Consider the following 21,995-nt stretch of genomic DNA (forward strand, 5'->3'; position numbering starts at 1 on the left):
ATTTATATATTTAAAAAATAATAATAATAATGTACGGATAGATGTACTTTCAAGATAAAAACAGATCATATAATTATCTACATTTTTGGATATATTCGATCCATTGTTTTGTCTCGATAAATTTGTCATCTTTCAAAGCGATTTTTGTGTGTGTGGAAAAATCACAATATATATATATATATGTATGTATGTATGTATATATTTTGCAATGTCATTATATTTCCCCACAACTTGTTTAACTATATACAAAATAATAATTCCACCATAAAAAAGTTTTCCGATAGAATCCAAATTCGAAACATGAACGACGTTCAATCACGATATGCAAGGGGTGTCTATTTCAATCTGAAGGACGAAGATCTAATCGTCTAGTTGAAGAAGAAGACCGGCAAGGAGTCTGTCGCCGACGTCGAATTCTACAAATTTAATCCATGGGAGTTGACCGGTATATACGTACTCTTTTTTCCCTTTGTTACGTACTTATTTAATTTGTACTCGTACGTATAATATATGGTGTGCTTTATAAATATGGTGCAGAGATATATCCGACTTTGGCGAGAGATGAATGGTACTTCTATACATCGAGAGAGCGCAAGTATCCCAACGAGAGTCGACCAAATCGAGCGGCCGGCGATGGATATTGGAAGGCGATGGTGGCTGATCAAAGGATATATCACAAAAATGAGTGTGTCGGATTCAAGAAAACTTTAGTTTTTCACCTAGGGAAGGGCTCCAATGGCAAGAAGACCAATTGGATCATGCACGAGTACACGGTTAAACAGCCTCCAACGCCCACTACTAATAACCACAACATGCGGGTAAATTATAATTTAAACAATCTTTTGTAAATTTCTCAAGCTTTATTTTTTGGTTCTCCATTCCTACTTGTCACGATGCATGCAACGTTTCATGTTTTTGTGTGTGTGATACATACCAACATAGTGTTTGTTCGCGACGCTTGCTGCTAGATGACTGCGTTCTGTGCCGGATTCATGAGAGAAAACATGCAGCTTACAAGCGTACAAGATCCAGAGCTGAATACCAGAGTACTCTAGAATACATACAACATTTTCTTCTTGAAGATTTTGACTTGATCAGTACATGTGATCAACCTGATGAGTCCCTAATCGACAACCAGCTGATCGACGACTACGTCGACGAACTGATCAAAACTTGCATGTGATGTACTTATATAAACCTTTAATTACAAAATTAAAGAGTAAAAAAAGGCACAAAAGAGATAAATGGCAGAGAAAACGCAAAACCCCAAACTTGCAGAGAAATATTCAACAACCGAGAAGAACCCGAAGAGTGCAAAAAAACAAGGGAAGAACAAGAAACCACCAAACGATTCAACAACGAAATTAGGGATGAACATAGAGGTAGCACATGACCATGCAATACTGAGATTACCGGACCGAAAAAATACCGAATTTACCAAATTTTTGATACATCGAAGATTTCGGTATGGTACGGTAATGATACCGAATTTTTCGATACGGTAACGGTATGAAATTTGAAAATTTCGGTATATATCGGAATACCGAAATATAAAAAAATATATAAAATTTTAAAATATATAAATTTAAAAAATGTAAAAATGTAAGGTTTTTTCGGTATAAAATGATATATACTGATACCGTACCGAAATCTCGGTATGCTGTATAATTTCGGTATAATTGGTATGTCAGTTATATTTACCAAAATTTTTGATATGCCGATATCGATATAAAATTTTCTTATATCGTAATTATCGATACGATATATAGTATATAATTTCGATATGATACGATATTTCGACGAGCACAGGTTTTACGTTAAGTCTAACGAGCCAAGAAAAATATACATTTTCCTTGTCTTGTAAAATCACTTATTGAATGCTTTCTCTTTTTCCTCCAAAACAATGAATGACCGTGTCAGATATTGGAGAGGGTGAACGAATGTTTTCTTGTATTTTTCTTATCGTTTTTTTAGCCTCTGATTTATTTTAAGTTGACATGCATTCTATGCATTAAAAGCGGATCTTCTTTCTTCAAAATGCATGTGAATCTTGATTTGATTAAATGGTGCAAAAGCCCAATGTCACATGCTAAATTATTCAAACTCGAGCAACGTGTGGCACTTGAGCAATCCTCTCTAAAAGATATTTAAGTAAACTTTAACCAACTAAGGACACAAGAAAACTCAAAAGAGGTTTGGAAAAAAATATATTGTTAATATAACTCGGGTTGTTCTTTAAAAATGAGAGGTACAAGCATATTTATATTACTCATTCTACTTTCTAGAGCATTATACAATTATGTACAAGTGAGAAGATTCTAGAGTACCCTAATCTATCGTCTTCCATATACAACCACATGATTTTAGAGTGTTACAATTTTTTACACTACTGTAGATTAATCTAGCATCATGTCTAGAATATTTTGGATCCTTTTACGCGATTCTAGGATACTAGAGATACTTTTGAACATTCCAGATTAATCTATGTCATTTGAATGTGCCAGAACCTTCTAGACTTCTCCAAGTGTGGCCATACAAGTGTAGATCATTCCGGATTGAACTTAGCGTCTTGCGAGAACTTTCCTTAACAACATTTCCCATTGACTCGCGATTCAAGTTCCGATCCGTGACACCTGCGTCTCACACTTTTGCGTGGAACCTCTTGTCCCATCTAATTCTATGTGCTGCATTCTCTCTTCGAGACCCCATAAAAAGTTGAAAGAAGTTTCGATTAGTCCGAGATCGGGGCGTTCCTATTAAGAGGTCTGAGAGATATCCGACTCGGGCCCTTTTTTTAGGCATCCATAATTTTGAGAAAAAAAAACTTATTATATAGTAGTGTAAATTGACTCAATATAAATTTATTATTTATGGATCTCTTGATAATTTATTTATGAAATTTATTAATCTTGGGCCTCTTGATAAATTTATTTTTTGTGGGCCAAGTATTAAAAAAAAAAAAACTCTTTTATTTCATAAAATTATTATATGTTACACTAAATTGACATAATATGAAACTTATAATTCTTTGACTCATAATGATTATTCTGATATTAATGAGCATTATTTGTTTGCATAATTGACATTCTTGAAGTAACAAGAGAAGCAAAATCTGTAATGAATATAGTGAAGTACCTTAAGAAAGTGGATTTACGTTTTCAAATGCTAACATTGCTTATAAAATCTTATTGACTATCCCGGTTTCAATAAAAAGTGCATAAAGAAGTTTCTCAAAAGATCGACAACAAGCCTGTACGTTTGTATCTTTGACGTCGAATTCTACAAATTTAATCCATGGGAGTTGACCGGTATATACGTACTTTTTTTTCCTTTGTTACGCACTTATTTAATTTGTACTCGTACGTATAATATATGGTGTATTTTTATAAATATGGTGCAGAGATATATCCTACTTTGGCGAGAGATGAATGGTACTTCTATACATCGAGAGAGCGCAAGTATCCAAACGGGATTCGACCAAATCGAGCGGCCAGTGAAAAATGAGTGTGTTGGATTCAAGAAGACTTTAGTTTTTCACCAAAGGAAGGGCTCCAATGGCAAGAAGACCAATTGGATCATGCATGAGTACACGGTTAAACAGCCTCAAAAGCCCACTACTAATAACCACTACATGCGGGTAACTTATAATTTCTTTTGTAAATTTCTCAAGTTTTATTTTTTGGTTCTCCATTCCTACTTGTTACAATGCATGCAACGTTTCATGTTTTTTTTTTTGTGTGTCATACATACCAACATAGTGTTTGTTCGCGACGTTTGCAGCTAGACGACTGCGTTCTGTGCCGGATTCATGAGAGAAAACAGGCTGCTGACAAGCGTTCGAGATCGAGAGCTGAACACGATACTCTAGAATACATACAACATTTTCTTCTAGACGATTTTGACTTGATCATTACAGGTGATCAACCTGATGATTCCCTAATCGACAACCAGCTGATCGACGACTACGTCGACGAACTGATCAAAGCTTGCATGTGATGTACTTGAATTTAAAATCCAGTGGAGAGAAATTGCATGCAAGTTAGCTAGATAGCTCTGTTCTTTTTTCTTTTACGTACCCAGTTTTTGAATCTACTCGTAATTAAAAGTTTGTGTTCTCTAGTACTTTATATTTGCCATTTTCATACATTATCAAACTACAACTACATTTGGTTTTGTTAGTGAATAGTTAATAAATGTATAATATTTCATTGTTATTGATAAAAAAGGAAGACTAAACAAGAACAAAACTACAGAAAGTTTAAGGGGAAAATGGTAGAATATAATTTTAATACCGAACGTTTATCTTTCCTTCTGTCTAATTTTTGTCATATGTTTTATAAGATTTCAATTTTAGCTTGTTATTTTTTAAATTTAATCATTTTTCCGATGCGACACATAATATATTTGACAAAAAATACAAGAAACTGGTATACAAAACAAAATTTACAAAGTTCAATACTTCCTAATTTTAAAATCAAGTGCTAAATAAGATCTTAGCATTATAGCATTTGGTTGTGCAAATGAGTGAGTTTTGAAGTGTATAATATGAAAAAGGATATTTAATATATACAATGTAAAAACGGAAGCAATCCCCAAAGTACCATTTTGCAAAAGATAAGATAAAAATGAAATGCTGAAGTAGTTGGGAGAAAGTGTATTTTTGGTCATATATGTCTTCTCTTTTTGCGATTTTTGTCTCTATTTTGTCGAATGTTATTCTTAATCCGTTATTCTTGTTATTTTTTTCGAAAATTTTAGTATTTTTTCTACGTGATATTGACCAGATTAATACTATCAGAAATGAGAAGATATAATACTTTATAACATAAACTATTAAAATCGCAAAGTATTAGTGATCACAAGATGAAAATAATAAACAGTAGAATTTTTTTAAAAAAAAATTTTGCACAAAAAAATACGTAAATTAATGAAATTTATCCCCACATAATATGAAATTTGGTAGTAAAGGTGACGCATGCTCACATCATCATCATCTGCCCCATCGGAGGTGTCATTCCGAACTGCTGGTTCTGTTTTTGCCTCATCTTCGCCTCGTTCCCCAGCCAACCTGTCCACAATGGAAATTTTGATTCAAGAATTAGTAAAAATTACAATTACGGTCTTATAATTTTAGTCATTTTTCCCGCAGAATATTGACATGGCATTCAGTGGCGAAGCCACATGGTAAGACAAAGTTCGGGTGGTCCAATTTTTTTTAAAAAAAATTATATGTAAATTTTGAGTTAATATGATACTTGCCCGGGTAGATCAATTTAAAATATTAAAAGATTCTAGAGTGTAAAACTAGCACGGGTAGAGCTATATTCATGGCTCCGCCACTGATAACATTACACATATGTCCGCACCACGTTAGTCTAATACAATAAAATTACTGAAATTGTCCAAAAAAAAAATAACGATAACAGAAAAAAGCTGAAATTCGACAAAATAGATTAACAAATTCGGAAATTGGAATTGTTTAGTAGGGAATAAAGGCATTTACTTACCAATAGTAGGGTCATATCCCATATGCTTGAGCTCTCTATACTCTTGACAAAGAGCACACCATTCGCAAAAGCAGTGAACCACCCAGTCCTGTGCTGGTGACTCCAGCAGCCCGAATTTAGCCCTCAACTTGGTTCTATATGTGCATGACATTATACACGGCATCGCGATACAAAAGGCGATGCAACTGTACAATATCCCACTCGTAGCGCAAGCTATATATCATAGACATGCATTAAATCGAACAATATGAACATAGCGTATATATATTTGAACGATTAAAAAGTCGGATATATGTTGAAATGATCACTCACTGGTGTTGCCGGAGTCCAATAGCTCCGCAATCTGCCCAAACGTTATGCAGGGAAAGCATGCCGTGATGAGAGCTGCATAAATGTTTAATTCATATAGTTAATCATTTAATTAATTAATTACCACCATATGGTCATTATTAAATTTTGTGACATGTATATAATGATGACATATTTTCCACGCATTCAATTAATCTTGATTTTTTATATGTATAATTTATGATGAAATTAAAGTTTTCTATTATAATCATAGGAAAAATATGATTTTGGGAGTGATTAAAGGGAACTAAATATTTCTTACAACTTTAATTAACACAGCTTTTAAGGAAAATTATTTATAAGCTACCAAATACATGTACACATCATGTACCAAAAATCGCAAATATAAGATGCTCCAAGTGAAAATTAAAAAGATGTCATACATGAAAACAAAAACTTATGTGAGACGGTCTCACAATTCAATTTTATGAGACATATATTCTATTTGAGTCACAAATGAAAAAGTATGACTTTTTAGGCCATAAGTGTTATTTTTTATTGTAAATATAGACATGGTAGACATGTCTCATGAATAAAGATCTGTGATACCGTTTCATAAGAGACCTACCCTGGATAGAAATCTGATTAGAACTCTTTCTCATGCGGCTTTAAATATGAGTATCTTAATTATTGTGGTAAAACAAAATATTTTTGTTCCTCACATTTCAGTTTTAATCATGTATATCTTTCGTTTTTTGCACTTATAGTCCTTTTATATCGAGATTACTTTTGTGACATTACATACATCAGCATCACATTTGTGCCACGTCAGAACCATGTTAGAAATATGTCTAAAATTTTAAAAAAAACAAAGATAGCGGACTAACACTTAAATTAGACAATACAAATGACTAAAATCACAAAGAATCGTATAAAAGCAGAATTTTCCCCATATATTGATACGAATGTCTGTGTGTAGTCGAAATCTAAAATATTTATCATAATGCAAATTTGAAGGGAAAAAATGAGTACGTACCATTTTCAGGATCATTCATGCAATCAAAAAGACTACTGCTCCAAACCTTATCTTGAGCTGCGACATGGCCAATACCATTGAATGGCCTGACCGGCGGAGTCATCGCCGGATGAACCGTCTGCGGTACCCCATTTTGAGTGCCAGACGGCGGCATATGAGGGGCAAAATCCACGTTTGCCTGAGGGGGAACATGCAGATAATTAGGAAGCTCGTATTCATTATTCTGCGGAGGAAATTGTGCTGCCGTTTGTTCTTTATCATGATCTTGAGAGGAAACATAATACAAATCTTCTTCTTCTTCTTCTTCTTCTTTGTAGGGGTGGTTCGTTTGCCGTTTGTTGTTACTTGGCACTTGGGATCTCGGCTTAGTCGCCGCCGGCTGCTCGCTTTCCGGGAACGAGACGTCCATCGTCTCTTGAACTTGCTGTTCGTTGTTTCCGACTCGGCCCATGGCGGATTCCTTGCCTTCACTTCTCTTCTTGGTGGGTTGTTATGTGCTGCATGTATGTCTCGGCTAGGTCAAGGTGTGATATTTAATGTATCGATAATGTGAAGAAGTGGGAGATTATTTTAGGCCACTTGGCAATAATTGATTTCCCTCTGCAGTTTTAGGAGACTTTGGGCTGGCAAACACAATTTGGGATTTGAATTTAAAAAAAAAAAATTGGATTCATTTGTAAATTAGAGGAAATGATGATTGCTGATCAATATATTAGTAAAATTACATTTTTAGTTATATATATTTATCATTTGCGATTTTAGTACTACATATATTAGAGATATGTCGGTATTGTATTGCTACCATGTCAACGTCACGTCGAAAAAAAAACTACTAAAATTTGAAAAAAAAACCCAAGAAGATAATAATTTAAAACTGAAATTTGACAATATCTATATATATATAAACGTCATCGACATAGAAATTTTATGTGCAAAACTTGTAAAAATATTCATGGCCCAATACGAAGACCCGAAATCAAGATTTAACCATACCAGCATTTCGACGAAAAACTTCTATGTGAAATTAAGCTCTCTAGAGCTCGAACTTTCTTTATTTCGAACTCGATGAGGTCATTTTTTTTTCTAATGTCGAATTCGAGTAATTTCTATTTCATAGAACTCTTGAGACAACATCATACATTGTAATCGAGAAAGGGCCAATTTTTTATTTATTTTTTTAACCTTTGGTAGTAGTTGACTTGGGAGAGTAGGGCAATGGTTGACTCCGCATGTCCACCGTGTGCTCTTCACGTTCTCATGCTATAGATAATCCCCTTTCGGTATGCACGATAAAGGCTGGATTTCTAGATGATGATAGACATTATCTCAATCCTATATTAATCATTCAAATCAAACATATTTGATCTATTCAATAATTTTAATGTACCTTATTCATATGTCATCATATCCTTGCACCGGAGGAAAAACTTGTGTTTGTTTCTTTGTGATTCTTGTTTTTTATGTTGACAAATTTCGGTTTAGGTATTGTATCTTTCAATTTTTAGAAATTTTAGTCAGTTTTCCATATGAATGTTGATGTTTTATCGCATACATCAGTGTCATATTAACGAAACATCAATACCACATCAATGTTATATGCAAATAGACTAAAATTGCGACTACAAAAAAAACTAAAATTTGATAACACAGAAGATGAAATCTTGGAGTATGTCAAAAATTTGCATAATACATATTTTTACCGGAAATCAAGAGCTATTGAATCGATTTAAGGCACTGTTTTGTTCGAAAAATGTATGATAAATCAATCATCCTCGGAACAAGAATGTGCAATCAATTCATTTTTAGCACAAACTGTAATAGATCTCAAGCAAACTGCACATACTACGAACCGAGCCAAGTCTTTTCTTTTATTTTAGTTTGTATCTTAACAGTGATCTGAAAAGTCAATTTTCCATTTCTTATCTACATATATGCAAGTGTCACGGTAACATATTGGTTACGATAACCTAACAACCATCACTGGCAGGCTCAATTGTGCTCAAAAGGCCATTCCCTCGGAGTTGCGTGCAGTGCTCTTCTGCGTCTGCTTGGCCACAAACTATGACCATAGAAAGGCCATTGTGATGCGCTTCTTGCATTATGTTCACGGCATTATCGAGGGTCATCCCGGGTATAACCTTCATTAATACTTGCACAACATACTCCCTTTTATTGTAATTGTCATTGTGCAGCATCACACGAAAAGGCGGTGACATTTTCCTTGATTTCCTAGCGAACAAAACGAAAAACTCGTAAAATTTTTCAGTGGGAATAACAGTTGAATCTCGATCTCCACTACTTTAGACGATAATGTTACTGATAACCCACCAACTCCACGTACATGAGATCAATCCAGCAAAGTTGATAAGTAATATGTAGGATTGGTAAGTTAAAATATCAAGGGACAAAAAATATACAAAATTAATAGGTGAATTGGATATATGCAGGGATCTTTGCAGAGAAAGGACAACATCTCAGTTATTAACCAAGTATTTCATTTGTGGGACAGATTTAGAGCAGTTTCAGTTGCGTGGAAAGTAGAAAATATAAAAGTGTGTGTTGTAGACAATTTCATCATTAAGTACTGATATTAAATGCAAAAGATACGAGTATAATTTCATGCTAAAATACCTAAATCTATGACATGAGGAAAATTAAAATCCTAACATGATAAGAAAAATCATATTAAATCAAGCTAAGCTGGAATAATATATATCTCTTATTAATGGAAAAATGTTCCAACACTACTCAGGTTGATCGATAAAACATCATAAGCTTCAAGCAAAAATCTAGTTAAGATTAGCCCTCAAAAGTGCAGCAAAAATAAAACCAGGAAATAAGGGTCAGGTGCACGATTTAAATCAGAGTACCCTTACCTCAAATCAAACTCAGATTCACGACCAGGAGTCGTTTTTTCTATGATGGGTTTGTCTAAAACTCCACCGCCTTTCCCCAGACCAGCAATTGGCGTTGCCATGGATGTGCGTCGTCTGGTGCATTTTTTATGGAGTGGATATCTATCCCCTACACGAATAAACTTATCACATCGCCACTCTCAATTTGGAGAACCAAGCAAAATGTATATAGGCGAAGAAAACTTTAGAATAGAAACTGGACCAAACAGATGCACCCACAAAGAAAAAGCAGCTATTACTTTAATGGGTGCGCTAAATATCATCAGCCTTATGCTAATCATTAGAACTTCACATAATCTCATGTACTTATTACTAAAGAATTGTCCAATCCTGGCCAGATATTTGATCCAAACTCAAGCATAATTAATTATGAGCTTGTGATGAGTATTAGCTCACAAATTGGCACACCAATCCCAGATAGAATAGAGGTATAACATGATGAATCCCTAGTTATAGTGAAAAATGGAAAAAGGCACTTGATTTTGCCCAAATTATGTAGGAAAGAACCATATACTCAACACAAGGACATCATAAGATCCTTCCTCTAGTCCTCTACAACCTCTCAAAAAATAACTAAAATCAACCATACCACAGTTCTCTTTGTCCGTTTTCAGATACATAATCACACAAATGTCGTCTGCAAACTACAGGCTTTTCCTTCTTCACTTCGTTTCTTCAAGAATTATAATATATATAATAAACAAAAACAAGAAAAATTTCACATTGGTACTCTACTAAGGATACAAATTCCAGTTTCATGAAAAGCTTCAAGCTCCTTCCACGGAAAGCAAAACAATACAGCGGAATACAACTACAGGCGGAATGAAACTAAATCGGGTGAAAAAAAACAACAAATCAGACACTAAAAAATCAACATCGGCAAATTCGATATTATTAAAAAAAAAAAGACGATTAAACGAAAATAATTATAAAATGAGTCAAATAAATCAACGAAAATAGCAGAAAAATCACCAGGTGCTTGATGGAATGCTTGATTTGGGGACAGAACCACTCTTCCGCAGCTAATCGTCGTCTCCATTAGCTTTCTCCCCCACCACACGCACACCGGCGGAGTATGTGTACTGTGTTCGATGCTCGTTGGCACAAATCGCTCTTCTAAAAAATACAAATGAATATTTTTGTTTTAAAAAATCAATTAATAAATTATTTTCAGGCGTATATTATTTTATAATAAATAATATTTTGTTAAAAAATGATATTTTTAACTGTTTTAATATTTTGAATAGATTAATACATACTGTCGACATTAATAACGTATTCTCTGATCAACTATACTCATATTTATAATAATAATTAATATTTTTGACATAAAAAATAATATTTTTATGTATAACTCAAATAAGAGATTTTTTTTTACAAAATTAACTCGTGAGACTATTACAAAAAGTTTTTGTGTGTCGACTCGACATATATTTACTCTTTCTTAGGCTGTATTTGAAGTCGATGGCGTATTTGAAAGTATGAGTTGAAATTATGGAGGTAAATGAACCAAACCGTTTGCGAGCTATTCGAAACTCGGCTCGATAAAAAGCTCGTTTGAGTTTGTTTGTTAATCATATCAAACCATGCTCAAGCCTAAGGATATTCGGCTCATGAGCTCACAAACGTGTTCGATAATAGGCTCGCGAGCTCGAGCTCGAGCTCGTTTAGGTGGCTCGTAAGCTCGAACTCGAGCTCGAGTCGTTTAGGTGGCTCGTAAGCTTGAGCTTGGCTCATTTGTTGAGTTGACAAATAAAAATATTAGTACTAATGTCAATGGAAGGAATTGAATACAAGACATGTTCGAAAAAATGATGAATTCACACCATTTAGTCACAATTACATTTTTAATCTTATTTGCATATCATTATACTAAAATATTCTTTAAAATACAATAAATAAAATAAATTAACAGAAATACATCAACTTATTCTTTTTCCCTAAAAATTTACATAACCAAGTCATATACAAGTTGAGTAACTTTACTATTAGTCTATGAAGGTTAATTAAAAATTTTACATGCTAAATTCATATATCATTTGACATTAATCAATAATTTAAGTTAATTATGTCGAATTCATTTCATAATGATTTGCTGTCTTCGATCTACTATATTTAATGAATATTCTAGATGTATGATTTTGGTGATATCAATATATAATGAATATTCTATATATATGATTTTGGAATGTTCAATAATATACTGATTTTTGTTTTTTTTAGTTCTTATTTGTCTCGTTTTGTTTATTTATGAATGAATTTACATTTTTATGTCTGATTTAAAATTAGTTTATAGATATATGTAATTTTTAACAAGCTCGATTCAAACTCANCATATATCATTTGACATTAATCAATAATTTAAGTTAATTATGTCGAATTCATTTCATAATGATTTGCTGTCTTCGATCTACTATATTTAATGAATATTCTAGATGTATGATTTTGGTGATATCAATATATAATGAATATTCTATATATATGATTTTGGAATGTTCAATAATATACTGATTTTTGTTTTTTTTAGTTCTTATTTGTCTCGTTTTGTTTATTTATGAATGAATTTACATTTTTATGTCTGATTTAAAATTAGTTTATAGATATATGTAATTTTTAACAAGCTCGATTCAAACTCAAATTCGAGCTCAATTCTATGCTTATCGAGCTCGAAAACGAGACGAGCTCAAACCCGCCTTGTTAAACATGCTAAACAAGCTATTAATGAATCAAGCTCGAGCCTGGCTTGATTAACATGCTAAACGAGCTTTTAACGAGCCAAGCTCGAGCTTTTCTCGAGCTCAGTAATTTCAATACAAACCGAGCTCGAGCCTGATAATAGAAGCTCGAATCGAGCTCGAGTTCCTCAAACAATTTTAAACAAACCAAGCTCAAGCCTGATAATGTTTGGTTTGGCTTAGATCGTTTACATTCCTAGTTGAAATGATTGTATATTAAAATGATTTTGAAATGTATCGTGATTAATTCACATATTATTATTAGTTGAGAATTTACTGTCGGAGAATAAAAAAACAGTGAAAAATAGTTTTTTTTTTTAATGATCATCGAGTTTAAATTTGTTTCCATCTATATTTCATTATAATTGGTATTTTTTATTTTTTATTTTATTTTTGAAAGAAATATGAACATTAAAAACTGATCTTCTGTATTATTAGTAATTTTGTGTATATTCGGCCAAGCATTAGCTAAACCCAACTGGCAACGGCCTTACTCACAAACAGTTGGTCTGGATCTGTACTACCATTTAAGGCCCATTGAATAGATATCGTTGTTTGGCCCATATTAATTTGATTTAGTCCAATTCAGCGGCCCATAACGACTTCTATATATAATATAATCAAACCATTGCCCCGCTTGCTCGCTCCCATTGTTGGAAAAATAGGTGCCCTAGCTCTAAATCTCCAGCCATCATTCACTAGTCTCGGCTGTGGCGGCGAATTTTTTCTCATCGTGAACATATTCAGAGTATATTTTCAATTAATACGGGTATGTCGATACTGTTTCCGGTTGATTTCGTTCTGTGTTGATTGATTTTCTCTGTTTTTGGGTGATGATTTTTTTTTTTCTGTTCGTTGTTGAAAATTAATTTTCATCGGAAGTATGAAACCGAACTTATTACGTGAATTATTCGTCAAGTAGTCGAATCTTCCCTTTTAATGATGTTTTTTTTGTTGGTAATATTGGTCCCTGTAGATTTTATCAGAATTTCTGGACATTGATGTGTGATGGTGGTGACTTCCGGGAAAAGCATGTTGTCGATTACATACTCCACTGAAATTTTAGACGGGGAACCGATCTATGTATGTTCTAATGGTCTTCCTGTCAAGGCTTTGAGTCTAGAACCTGCAGGGCTTGCGTTTCACACTGCGGCCCTTAGGCTGATAGGCCACTTTGAGGAAATACAAACAGAGAAGAATGGAAAAGATGTTTCAGAAGACAAAGAAACTGTTTATGTACAATCATCAGATTCGTACAGTAGTAAAGGTAGGAAGAAATCTGGAAGTGAATCTAAGCAGCAGGATCATTACGCTCTGCTGGGTTTGAGCCATTTGAGGTATCTTGCCACCGAGGATCAGATAAGAAAGAGTTATCGTGAGGCTGCTCTGAGACATCATCCCGATAAGCAGGCTGCTCTTTTGCTTGCGGAGGAAACAGAGGCTGCCAAGCAAGCGAAAAAAGATGAGATAGAAAACCATTTCAAGGCCATTCAAGAAGCGTACGAGGTGTTGATTGACCCTGTTAGGAGAAGAATCTATGATTCCACGGATGAGTTTGATGATGAAATACCTTCCGATTGCGCACCCCATGAATTCTTTAAGGTTTTTGGACCTGCATTCTTGAGGAATGGTCGGTGGTCAGTAAACCAGCCAGTCCCAACCTTGGGGGATGATAACACTCCATTTCAAGAAGTGGATAGCTTTTATGATTTTTGGTATAGCTTTAAGAGCTGGAGGGAATTTCCTCATGCTGATGAATTTGAACTCGATCAGGCTGAGTCTCGTGAACACAGGAGGTGGATGGAAAGGCAAAACGCAAAACTATCGGAGGGAGCAAGGAAAGAAGAATATGCCCGTGTACGTGCTCTTGTTGATAATGCCTATAAAAGGGACCCTAGACTTTTGAGACGGAAAGAGGAACAGAAAGCTGAGAAGCTGAGGAAGAAGGAGGCGAAGCTTTTGGCCAAGAGATTGCAGGAAGAAGAAGAAGCAAGGATCGTTGAGGAGGAGAGGCGGAAGAAAGAGGAGGAGGAGAAAAAGGCTGCTGAAGCTGCATTAAATCAGAAAAAAATGAAGGAGAGAGAAAAAAAGCTACTCCGGAAAGAACGTACCCGCTTTCGATCGCTGGCGGCACCTATTTTGTCCCAGCATTTGCTCGATCTTACTGATAGCAATGTGGAGGATCTCTGTACGTCACTCGATAAAGAACAACTAAGGAATTTATGTGATATGATGGAAGGAAAGGAAGGGCGAGAGTGTGCTAAGCTTTTGCGACAGGCACTTGAGGTTGATTACAAAGATAAGGATGAGAAACAAGACGAGAAAAATTTTCAGCAGAATGGTTCTGTAAGGTTAAATGGACAAGTTGCACAAAGCAGTAACGAGAAAAGGGAAAAACCCTGGCATAAGGAAGAGATCGAGCTGTTGAGAAAGGGAGTGCAGAAATATCCCAAGGGTACTTCTCGAAGGTGGGAAGTGATTTCGGAATATATTGGTACTAAGAGGTCCGTGGAAGAGATTCTCAAGGCTATGAAAACAGTTCTTCTTCAGAAACCTGACTCTGCTAATGCTTTTGACTCCTTCCTGGAGAAAAGAAAGTCGGTCCAAACAATTGCATCTCCTCTTACAACTAGAGAAGATTTGCCAGGATTATCAAATGGAAACGTGTCTGAGGGGAATGCTTCTAGAGTAGACAATTTGCCAGAATCATCGATTCAAGAAGGAAGTACAGCTGTCGACAGGGTTACTCCAAGTTTGGATCAAGATTCGTGGTCTGCTGCACAGGAAAGAGCTCTAGTCCAAGCTTTGAAAACCTTCCCCAAGGAAACGACCCAGAGATGGGAACGAGTTTCAGCCGCAGTACCTGGGAAAACCATGGGTCAATGTAAGAAAAAGTTTACCTTGATGAAGGAAAGCTTCAGGAACAACACTGGCACAAATAAACAAGCCACACATTCAGATGATTCACCCAATCCTTCTGACCATGTTGGAAATAGTGAAGTTTCAGACGATATTGATGTTGCAAATGGCATTTCTCTGGGTTCTGATGAGTATATATGGTCTGAGGACCAGGAGAAAGCATTGATCCATGCTCTAAAAACCTTTCCAAAGGACACCAACCAACGGTGGGAACGTGTCGCTGCTGCAGTTCCTGGGAAAAGTGTTGATCTCTGTAAGAAAAAGGTTGCGTTACTGAAAGAGAACTTCAGGAACAAGAAGAGTGCAGTTTAAACTGTTGATTTTATTTTGAGCCGGTATTGATGTCATATCTGAGTGGAAATTTTTTGGGGTTATATCAATGATTATGTGACGAGAAATAGAAGCAAGATTTGTTCTGTCAAGTCATACTGTAATACTATCAAACCTGAACAACCCTTTTGAAGACCACACAGCTCGAAATGCACTAGATCTTCTGTTGTTTCACGAGATATATTACATTGGAGTGTTACCTCCACTGTTTATCCAAAATTTTGGGGTTTCTATGTTTGATTTCGAGTAAAAAAATTATATATTTGGATCAATGATAAATCACCGTGGCTGGAGCCTGGAGTAGGGTGAGTAAAGCATTGATAAGAGCAGCATTATCATGGAATGACATGCATTAATGTTCAAAGATGAAAGAACACTGCACGTCTAATGTTCGCAGATCATAAACTTTACTACTTTAGCACAACCTCTAAAAATTTGTAACAAATATTTTGATTGGTGAAAAAAGTGGTGAAATATACGGTACAAATTAAAAAATAGATAAAATCAATACCATATATTGTAAAGCATGAAATACTAGTATTACTTATTTTTAATCTCTAGAACACACTAGTCTTCTTTTTCCGTTGTACCTTTTTCGTTATACCAAAATGTTTCAGTCAAAATATTTTTACACATCCAATTTACATATCTTTTAAATAATTTTCAAAATGTTTAATCGGTTTTTATAAGAGATCATTTTGAGTGTCTTCTACTTGATTTGAAAATCAAATTCGATTTAATATCTCGATATTCAATATTCTAAGAATCGAATTAAGCTAACATACATAGAAGTATATCTATACATATAGATTTTATGCATGGCTAACTTTTATCATAATAATAACTTATGTGTTGTTTAAAAACATTAACTAAAAATTTGGTATTTTATTTAAGTATATGTATTCTTTAAATGTTTTTTAGTGGTACTAATTATTATTAAATTTTTTAGTTAAATTAGTAAATATAGATATTTAATTTATTTTAAAATGATATTTTTTTACATATATATTTGTNAGACAGATTTCTTATTTGTGCATCCATAAAAAAATATTACTTTTTATTCTACGAGTATTACTTTTTTGTTGTGAATATCGCTAGAATTGACCCGTCTCACATAAAAAAATTCATGAGACCGTATCACAATAGACATATTCTATCAATTTTTGTGCACATCATTAGCAGGAAACTCATCTAGTATATGCATGATTTTAATATGCTTAATCAACTTTAATGGTTTGTCATCTCACTAGTGTTTACAAAAATAGAAATATTAATAGACAACATATCAAAATTATTTACGCACATGTGTGCATATATACATGCGTTTGTGAATATTTAGTGGTTTTTATTTTTGCTGTCTTCAACTACAAAGTTCCAGATAAAACTCATGCCACGAAATGAATACATGCTGCAGCTTTTTTCTTCCTCCTTATCCAATCCAAAACACTGCAACGGTTTCAAGTTTCAACCTTTTCTCTTCTGTTAATCACCAAGAAAATATTGATAAGACCCACAGATGCATTCTTCATCTCGGCTACTATGCCAAATCCACCAGCTTCCCCCGAAGCCACTTCAATTTCCTGCAACGCAAACTCCCCCCAATCCAATCCTCCGCCGGGACCTAACCTTTTCGTCGCTGCTGCTAATCATGATGGGACCTGTTACGCCGCAACCGCTGCGAGCAGAAACAGTGGTGATTACACCAGACAAGGCCATTGTTCCATGTGTGGATAAAAACCCAGAACCGGGAAAACAAGCATTTCTTGATGTATCCATAAATGGAGAACCTGTTGGCAGAATCGTGATTGGGCTGTTTAGCGAGGCTGTCCCATCTGGGTCCTCCAGGTTTAGTGATCTTGTCTCCGGGGCAGGGGGCGTGAGTTACCGCAGAAAAGAGTTCGTAAAAATCATGCCTAACTACGTGCAAAATGGTGGGCTTCGATATTATGGTGGGGATGCGGAGATAGCCAGGAAAACTGGGAGTAAATTGTCGATACTCGACCGTTTAGTGGACGAATTGGAGAAACAGGATGGGTCTTGTGTAGGGACCAAGAATGTGGCCAAGAGTGTGAGCCTTATTGTGAGGGATCCATTGAAACCGCCTCCGAAATTGAAGCTGGTTGCGAGAGAAGGGAAGCTGGAAATCGGTCAAGAAGATGTCGGAACGGATCCGAATGGGACGGAGTTCGTGATCGCGACGAAGGACTCGCCTGAATTGGATGCCTCGGCTTTGGTGGTGGGGAGAGTGATTGAAGGAATGGATGTTGTGGAGAGGATTGGCAGAGTTGAGACTGTTAAAGAGAATACAACTTCTCCTTACTTTAGGTACTCTTTCTTGCCTCCAAATTCTCCATGCACTTTTGGCATATTTCATTAAAAACTATTATATATACATATATGTGTGTAACTATGTATATATATGCGATATGTTATGATTTGAACTCAAGTTTCAACTATGTTGACAATATAAGTTAGTAGTTACACGAGCTAGGCTAGAATTCATGCCTCTAGATTTTGTATGAGCCTTTAGGTCATACACTAAAGAGAACTCAAATCCAAAAAGTACTAGCTTTCTAAGTAGTAAGCATATCCTTTCAATCTTACAAATCAAGCTACGATCTTTAGTCGAGCTGCTCTAAGATCGCGACATCGCAGGCTCCTTGAGAAATTGATGTTTGTGACGGCTATTATGTTATTCACCTATTAGTATTTGAGTTATGTAACTTAATCCAATCTATGTCTCGACTCTAAACTTATTCAATTATCTTGTAAACTTGGTATGGGATCATAGCAACTGCGCTGCAAGTTTTATGAATCCCAGTTCAACTGCTCAAGTTTTGTTAATGTGCCATAGATGTGCACTGCTGATATCTACAAGTTCAAAATTTTTAACAGAAAATCCATGCTGAGCAAAAATTCAAGAATGTGTGTTATATATCTTGTATCAAATTCGAGTCTACTTGAAATATTTATCTCATCTTTTCTAATTCTTTGCTTAATGCGAAAAGGGTGGCAAAGCTGATTGGAGACAAAAGGGCTGTGGTAGCAGAAAGAGGCTTCAACAGACCTTACTCCAAAGTGGTGATCACAAATTGTGGACTCATCATGGACACTACCTAATTTTCTTTTCTTTTTTCTTTTTCCCTTCCCCAAATGTATTTATAATTTTAGACTATTTTTTGATAATGGCCGGTGTAGTTACTTAGCAGAGTTGTGTTATTTGAGACTTGGACATGCTGTGGATAGCTTATTTGAATAAGAAGCAAGATTCAAGTAATTTGGATTAAGAACTTTTCCCACTTTGTCGTTTAATATTTAACTTGTTTTCCATACATTTTGCATAGAAAAAACCGCAAATAGCTCAAGGAATGTGTCAGATTAGAATGTGTTAAACGAGGATACGTATCTCCCAGTTTTTCTCTCCTTTAGGATTCTTACTTATGTTCCAGTTTCCTCTTCTTTCCTTTTCCCCAATCCTTCCATCATATACACACATAGAGACATCTTTAGTCTTGGATCATCTTCTTGACATTAAACAGAATGGAAAATATAATGGATTTCTTCAAGAGAATGCCCGACACGATTCCAATGTACTGCTGTGCCTTCACCTGTAGCTCCTTCATGCTCGTACTTCACGTCATGTTTCTTCGCGGGCGCCGCCTGTCCCAAAGATTTCTTGAAGGGTGATCCTCTGACGGTGGAAGTGCAGAGATTGGCCTCAGTGGAAACATCACTTTCATATTCATGATATTACTCTCTCCCTTACTGCACACCAAAGAAAATTGTAGACCATCGTGTGGAGCTAGAGGAATTTCTTAGCTGTGCTAGCATTGCCGTTTCACCCTATGAATTCGAGATGGGAGAAACACAAATGTGCAATGTTGTTTGTCGCACTATCCTCGACGCCAAAGATGCAAAGGAATTGAAAGAGAGGATCGATGCTGAATATTGGGTGAACATGATATTGGATAATCTCCCTCTAGTTATGACATTCAACAGATCTTATACGGATTCCTCAGTGTATCAACACGGTTTCTGGAAGGAGTGAAAGTGCAGTACGGTGGAAAACTGGAGCACAAATATTTTATCAACAACTACTTGACATTCATTATAAAGTATCACAAGGATGAAGAAACTGGTGTGGCTAGAATTGTAGGATTTGAGGTCAAACCATTCAGTGTTAAGCATGAATACGAGTGTAAGAATGATGCAATAAAGTTGAAAAACTGCACTGTAACTGGCAACGATTCCCGTCTAGAAGTTGAAGTTGGGAAGGAAATTATTTTCACCTACTATGTAGAGTTTCAGGAGAGTGAGATCAAATGGGCTTCTAGATCGGATGCTTTTCGTTATATGGTTGATAATGAGATTCATTTCTTATAATTCTTTAACATTGTGCTTTGTTGTTCCTATTCACCCGATGCTCATGACACGTATATTGCTTTGGGACATCTCCAAGGACGACCAACTAGAAGCTCAAGAAGAAGATGAAGAAAAAACTGGATGGATATTAGATCTTGGGGACATTTTCAGGCCTCCTACAAACTCAAATTTGTTGTTTGTTTTTGCTGGCACCAGTGTTCAGTTTTTCGGGACGATTCTAGTTGCAATAGTCATCGCTGCATTTGGAGGATTCCTTTCTCCTTCGATCCAAGGGGAGTTGATGACAGCTTTGCCATCTGTCTGAGTTGACGATTCTAGTTGCAATGGTTATCGCTTCATCTTGAATGCTCTGAGTTGGGAAGAGGAATCATCCGGAGCAATCCCATTTGGGGCCATGTTCGCATTAGTCCTCAAGTGGTTCCGTGTCTCCGTTCCACTTGTTTTTGCAGAGGGTTCAAGAAACCGGCCATCAAGGGTCCAATAAAAAACAACGAAATTCCGAGGAATACCCGAGAAAGCATAGTTCATGAACCCGGTCTTAAATATATTAGTAGGAGGCATACTCCCATACTCTGTGGTATCCGTCGAGCTATTCTTCATGGTCACGTCAATCTGGTTACCTCACTTCTATTGCCAGTTTGTATTCCTCTTCCTGGCTTTCCTCTTCCTTATCGCCACATGTGTCTCAAGCAGTATACTGCATTGCTATTTCCAGCTCTGCAGAGGAGACTACTTGTGGTGGTGGAGATCATTCTTGGCCTCAGGTTCATCTGCACTCTTACCTCTTCCTTTATGCTGCATACTAATACACACAGTTCAAGTTCACAGAACCGGTGCCCGCCGTTGTCTATTTCGGGTATTCGCTTGTTGGTTCATTTGCGTTTTTTGTGCTCGCCGGCACGGTTGGTTTCTTGGGTTGTTTCTGGTTCACTAGGAGTATCTACTCATGTGTCAAGATCAACTAAACGTTGAAGCATTTGGAAGTAGAGTTTGAAGCATCACTCACAATTCAAAGATCCTTGTTACTTTTCAACTTTTCTAACCCTTGTAATTCATTGACTATAGCATATCTTACACTGCAAAATCTTTAAAGAAAATTTTATGTGAAACAGTTTCGCGAGACACATTTTTTATTTGACTTAATCTTTGAAAAATTATTAGTTTTTATATTAAAAACATTAATTTTCATTATAAATATGGGTCGATTCAATATTTTGTATAAATATATATCCGTAAGACTGTCTTAAAAGAAAAACTAATCAAAAAATTATTAATTTTAATACAATTACGTATATACATACAAATACATATAAATAATTCCCTCTTCTTTAAATTATATTTCATTTTTTGAAAATTATTGTACCCACATCTATGATTATATAATCAAAATTTTGAAAATTTAATAATCAGAATCGTAGAAAAAATATATAAATATAATTAAAAAGATCAAATCTTGTCTAAGTCATTTTCATAGCTCATTAGATATCCGTTCCAAGTTTAAAATGAAGTTTCGACTTTTGATATCCTTGTCTCAAGTTTAAATTTCGGCATAAAAAAATGAAAAAAAATCAAATCTTTTAGACTCTTTGAACTTAAACAAAAATTCCTATGAAAAGATATTATAGATCAATTTTAATGAGTATCAAAATATAAATATACTCCCCATCAATTTATTTTAATTGAATAGAGTCTGCCTTTTTAATTTGCTCAAAGAGAGTGACTTAAAAGACAAGGTGGTCTTTACACATGTTTGTTAAAATATAATAAAAAAATAATATCACTTTTTGCCTCAATTTAGATTTAAAATATATCTTTTTGCACAGCATAGCACCATATCACTGTAATATGTCACATTTGATTGAATATTTACGTAAATAATTAT

The 21,995-nt window shown here is 35.1% G+C and overlaps 4 protein-coding genes and 1 pseudogene across 6 annotated transcripts; 3 read left to right on the plus strand and 2 right to left on the minus strand.

Annotated features, from left to right (window-relative positions):
* Window positions 1-4,917: 4,917 nt before the first annotated feature.
* On the minus strand, window positions 4,918-7,338 carry LOC140974842 (protein PLANT CADMIUM RESISTANCE 4-like). Its single transcript, XM_073438333.1, has 4 exons — window positions 6,832-7,338; window positions 5,820-5,891; window positions 5,508-5,720; window positions 4,918-5,068 (listed from the first exon to the last, which is right to left on the minus strand). The coding sequence occupies exons 1-4, from the start codon at window positions 7,280-7,282 to the stop codon at window positions 4,980-4,982; spliced, it is 825 nt and encodes a 274-aa protein (XP_073294434.1). The 5' UTR covers window positions 7,283-7,338; the 3' UTR covers window positions 4,918-4,979.
* Window positions 7,339-8,678: 1,340 nt separating this feature from the next.
* LOC140975631 (ATP-dependent Clp protease adapter protein CLPS1, chloroplastic-like) lies at window positions 8,679-10,882 on the minus strand. Its single transcript, XM_073439457.1, has 3 exons — window positions 10,719-10,882; window positions 9,708-9,855; window positions 8,679-9,060 (listed from the first exon to the last, which is right to left on the minus strand). Exons 1-3 carry the CDS (start codon window positions 10,783-10,785, stop codon window positions 8,799-8,801), a joined length of 477 nt encoding a protein of 158 aa, XP_073295558.1. The 5' UTR covers window positions 10,786-10,882; the 3' UTR covers window positions 8,679-8,798.
* A 2,235-nt stretch (window positions 10,883-13,117) lies between these two features.
* On the plus strand, window positions 13,118-15,860 carry LOC140975633 (uncharacterized). Of its 3 annotated transcripts, none has more exons than XM_073439458.1 (2): window positions 13,118-13,279; window positions 13,468-15,860. In XM_073439458.1, exon 2 carries the CDS (start codon window positions 13,490-13,492, stop codon window positions 15,710-15,712), a length of 2,223 nt encoding a protein of 740 aa, XP_073295559.1. In that variant the 5' UTR covers window positions 13,118-13,279; window positions 13,468-13,489; the 3' UTR covers window positions 15,713-15,860. The 3 variants fall into 3 exon arrangements, with proteins under 3 accessions (XP_073295559.1, XP_073295560.1, XP_073295561.1); XM_073439459.1 differs by having other exon boundaries at window positions 13,118-13,250; window positions 13,458-15,860; XM_073439460.1 differs by having other exon boundaries at window positions 13,118-13,250.
* Window positions 15,861-17,096: 1,236 nt separating this feature from the next.
* LOC140975635 (peptidyl-prolyl cis-trans isomerase CYP26-2, chloroplastic-like) lies at window positions 17,097-18,929 on the plus strand. Its single transcript, XM_073439464.1, has 2 exons — window positions 17,097-18,055; window positions 18,739-18,929. Exons 1-2 carry the CDS (start codon window positions 17,247-17,249, stop codon window positions 18,848-18,850), a joined length of 921 nt encoding a protein of 306 aa, XP_073295565.1. The 5' UTR covers window positions 17,097-17,246; the 3' UTR covers window positions 18,851-18,929.
* Window positions 18,930-18,963: 34 nt separating this feature from the next.
* LOC140975009 (transmembrane 9 superfamily member 9-like) lies at window positions 18,964-21,204 on the plus strand (annotated as a pseudogene).
* The last annotated feature ends 791 nt before the right edge of the window (window positions 21,205-21,995 follow it).

The sequence above is a fragment of the Primulina huaijiensis genome, chromosome 4, assembly GCF_012295235.1.
Source record: "Primulina huaijiensis isolate GDHJ02 chromosome 4, ASM1229523v2, whole genome shotgun sequence".
NCBI classification, from domain to species: Eukaryota; Viridiplantae; Streptophyta; class Magnoliopsida; order Lamiales; family Gesneriaceae; genus Primulina; species Primulina huaijiensis.

What these genes read in the sequence shown, in the direction of transcription:
- LOC140974842 (XM_073438333.1), bottom strand. Translation starts at nt 7,282, where the DNA reads ATGGGCCGAGTCGGAAACAACGAACAGCAAGTTCAAGAGACGATGGAC. An exon ending in ATTGGACTCCGGCAACACCA is followed by an intron (nt 5,721 to 5,819) that starts GTGAGTGATCAT and finishes TATGATATATAG; the next exon opens with CTTGCGCTACGAGTGGGATA. An exon ending in GGGATATGACCCTACTATTG is followed by an intron (nt 5,069 to 5,507) that starts GTAAGTAAATGC and finishes CATTGTGGACAG; the next exon opens with GTTGGCTGGGGAACGAGGCG.
- LOC140975631 (XM_073439457.1), bottom strand. Translation starts at nt 10,785, where the DNA reads ATGGAGACGACGATTAGCTGCGGAAGAGTGGTTCTGTCCCCAAATCAA. An exon ending in AGCATTCCATCAAGCACCTG is followed by an intron (nt 9,856 to 10,718) that starts GTGATTTTTCTG and finishes TTATTCGTGTAG; the next exon opens with GGGATAGATATCCACTCCAT. An exon ending in GAATCTGAGTTTGATTTGAG is followed by an intron (nt 9,061 to 9,707) that starts GTAAGGGTACTC and finishes TTTGTTCGCTAG; the next exon opens with GAAATCAAGGAAAATGTCAC.
- LOC140975633 (XM_073439458.1), top strand. Translation starts at nt 13,490, where the DNA reads ATGGTGGTGACTTCCGGGAAAAGCATGTTGTCGATTACATACTCCACT.
- LOC140975635 (XM_073439464.1), top strand. Translation starts at nt 17,247, where the DNA reads ATGCATTCTTCATCTCGGCTACTATGCCAAATCCACCAGCTTCCCCCG. An exon ending in ACAACTTCTCCTTACTTTAG is followed by an intron (nt 18,056 to 18,738) that starts GTACTCTTTCTT and finishes TAATGCGAAAAG; the next exon opens with GGTGGCAAAGCTGATTGGAG.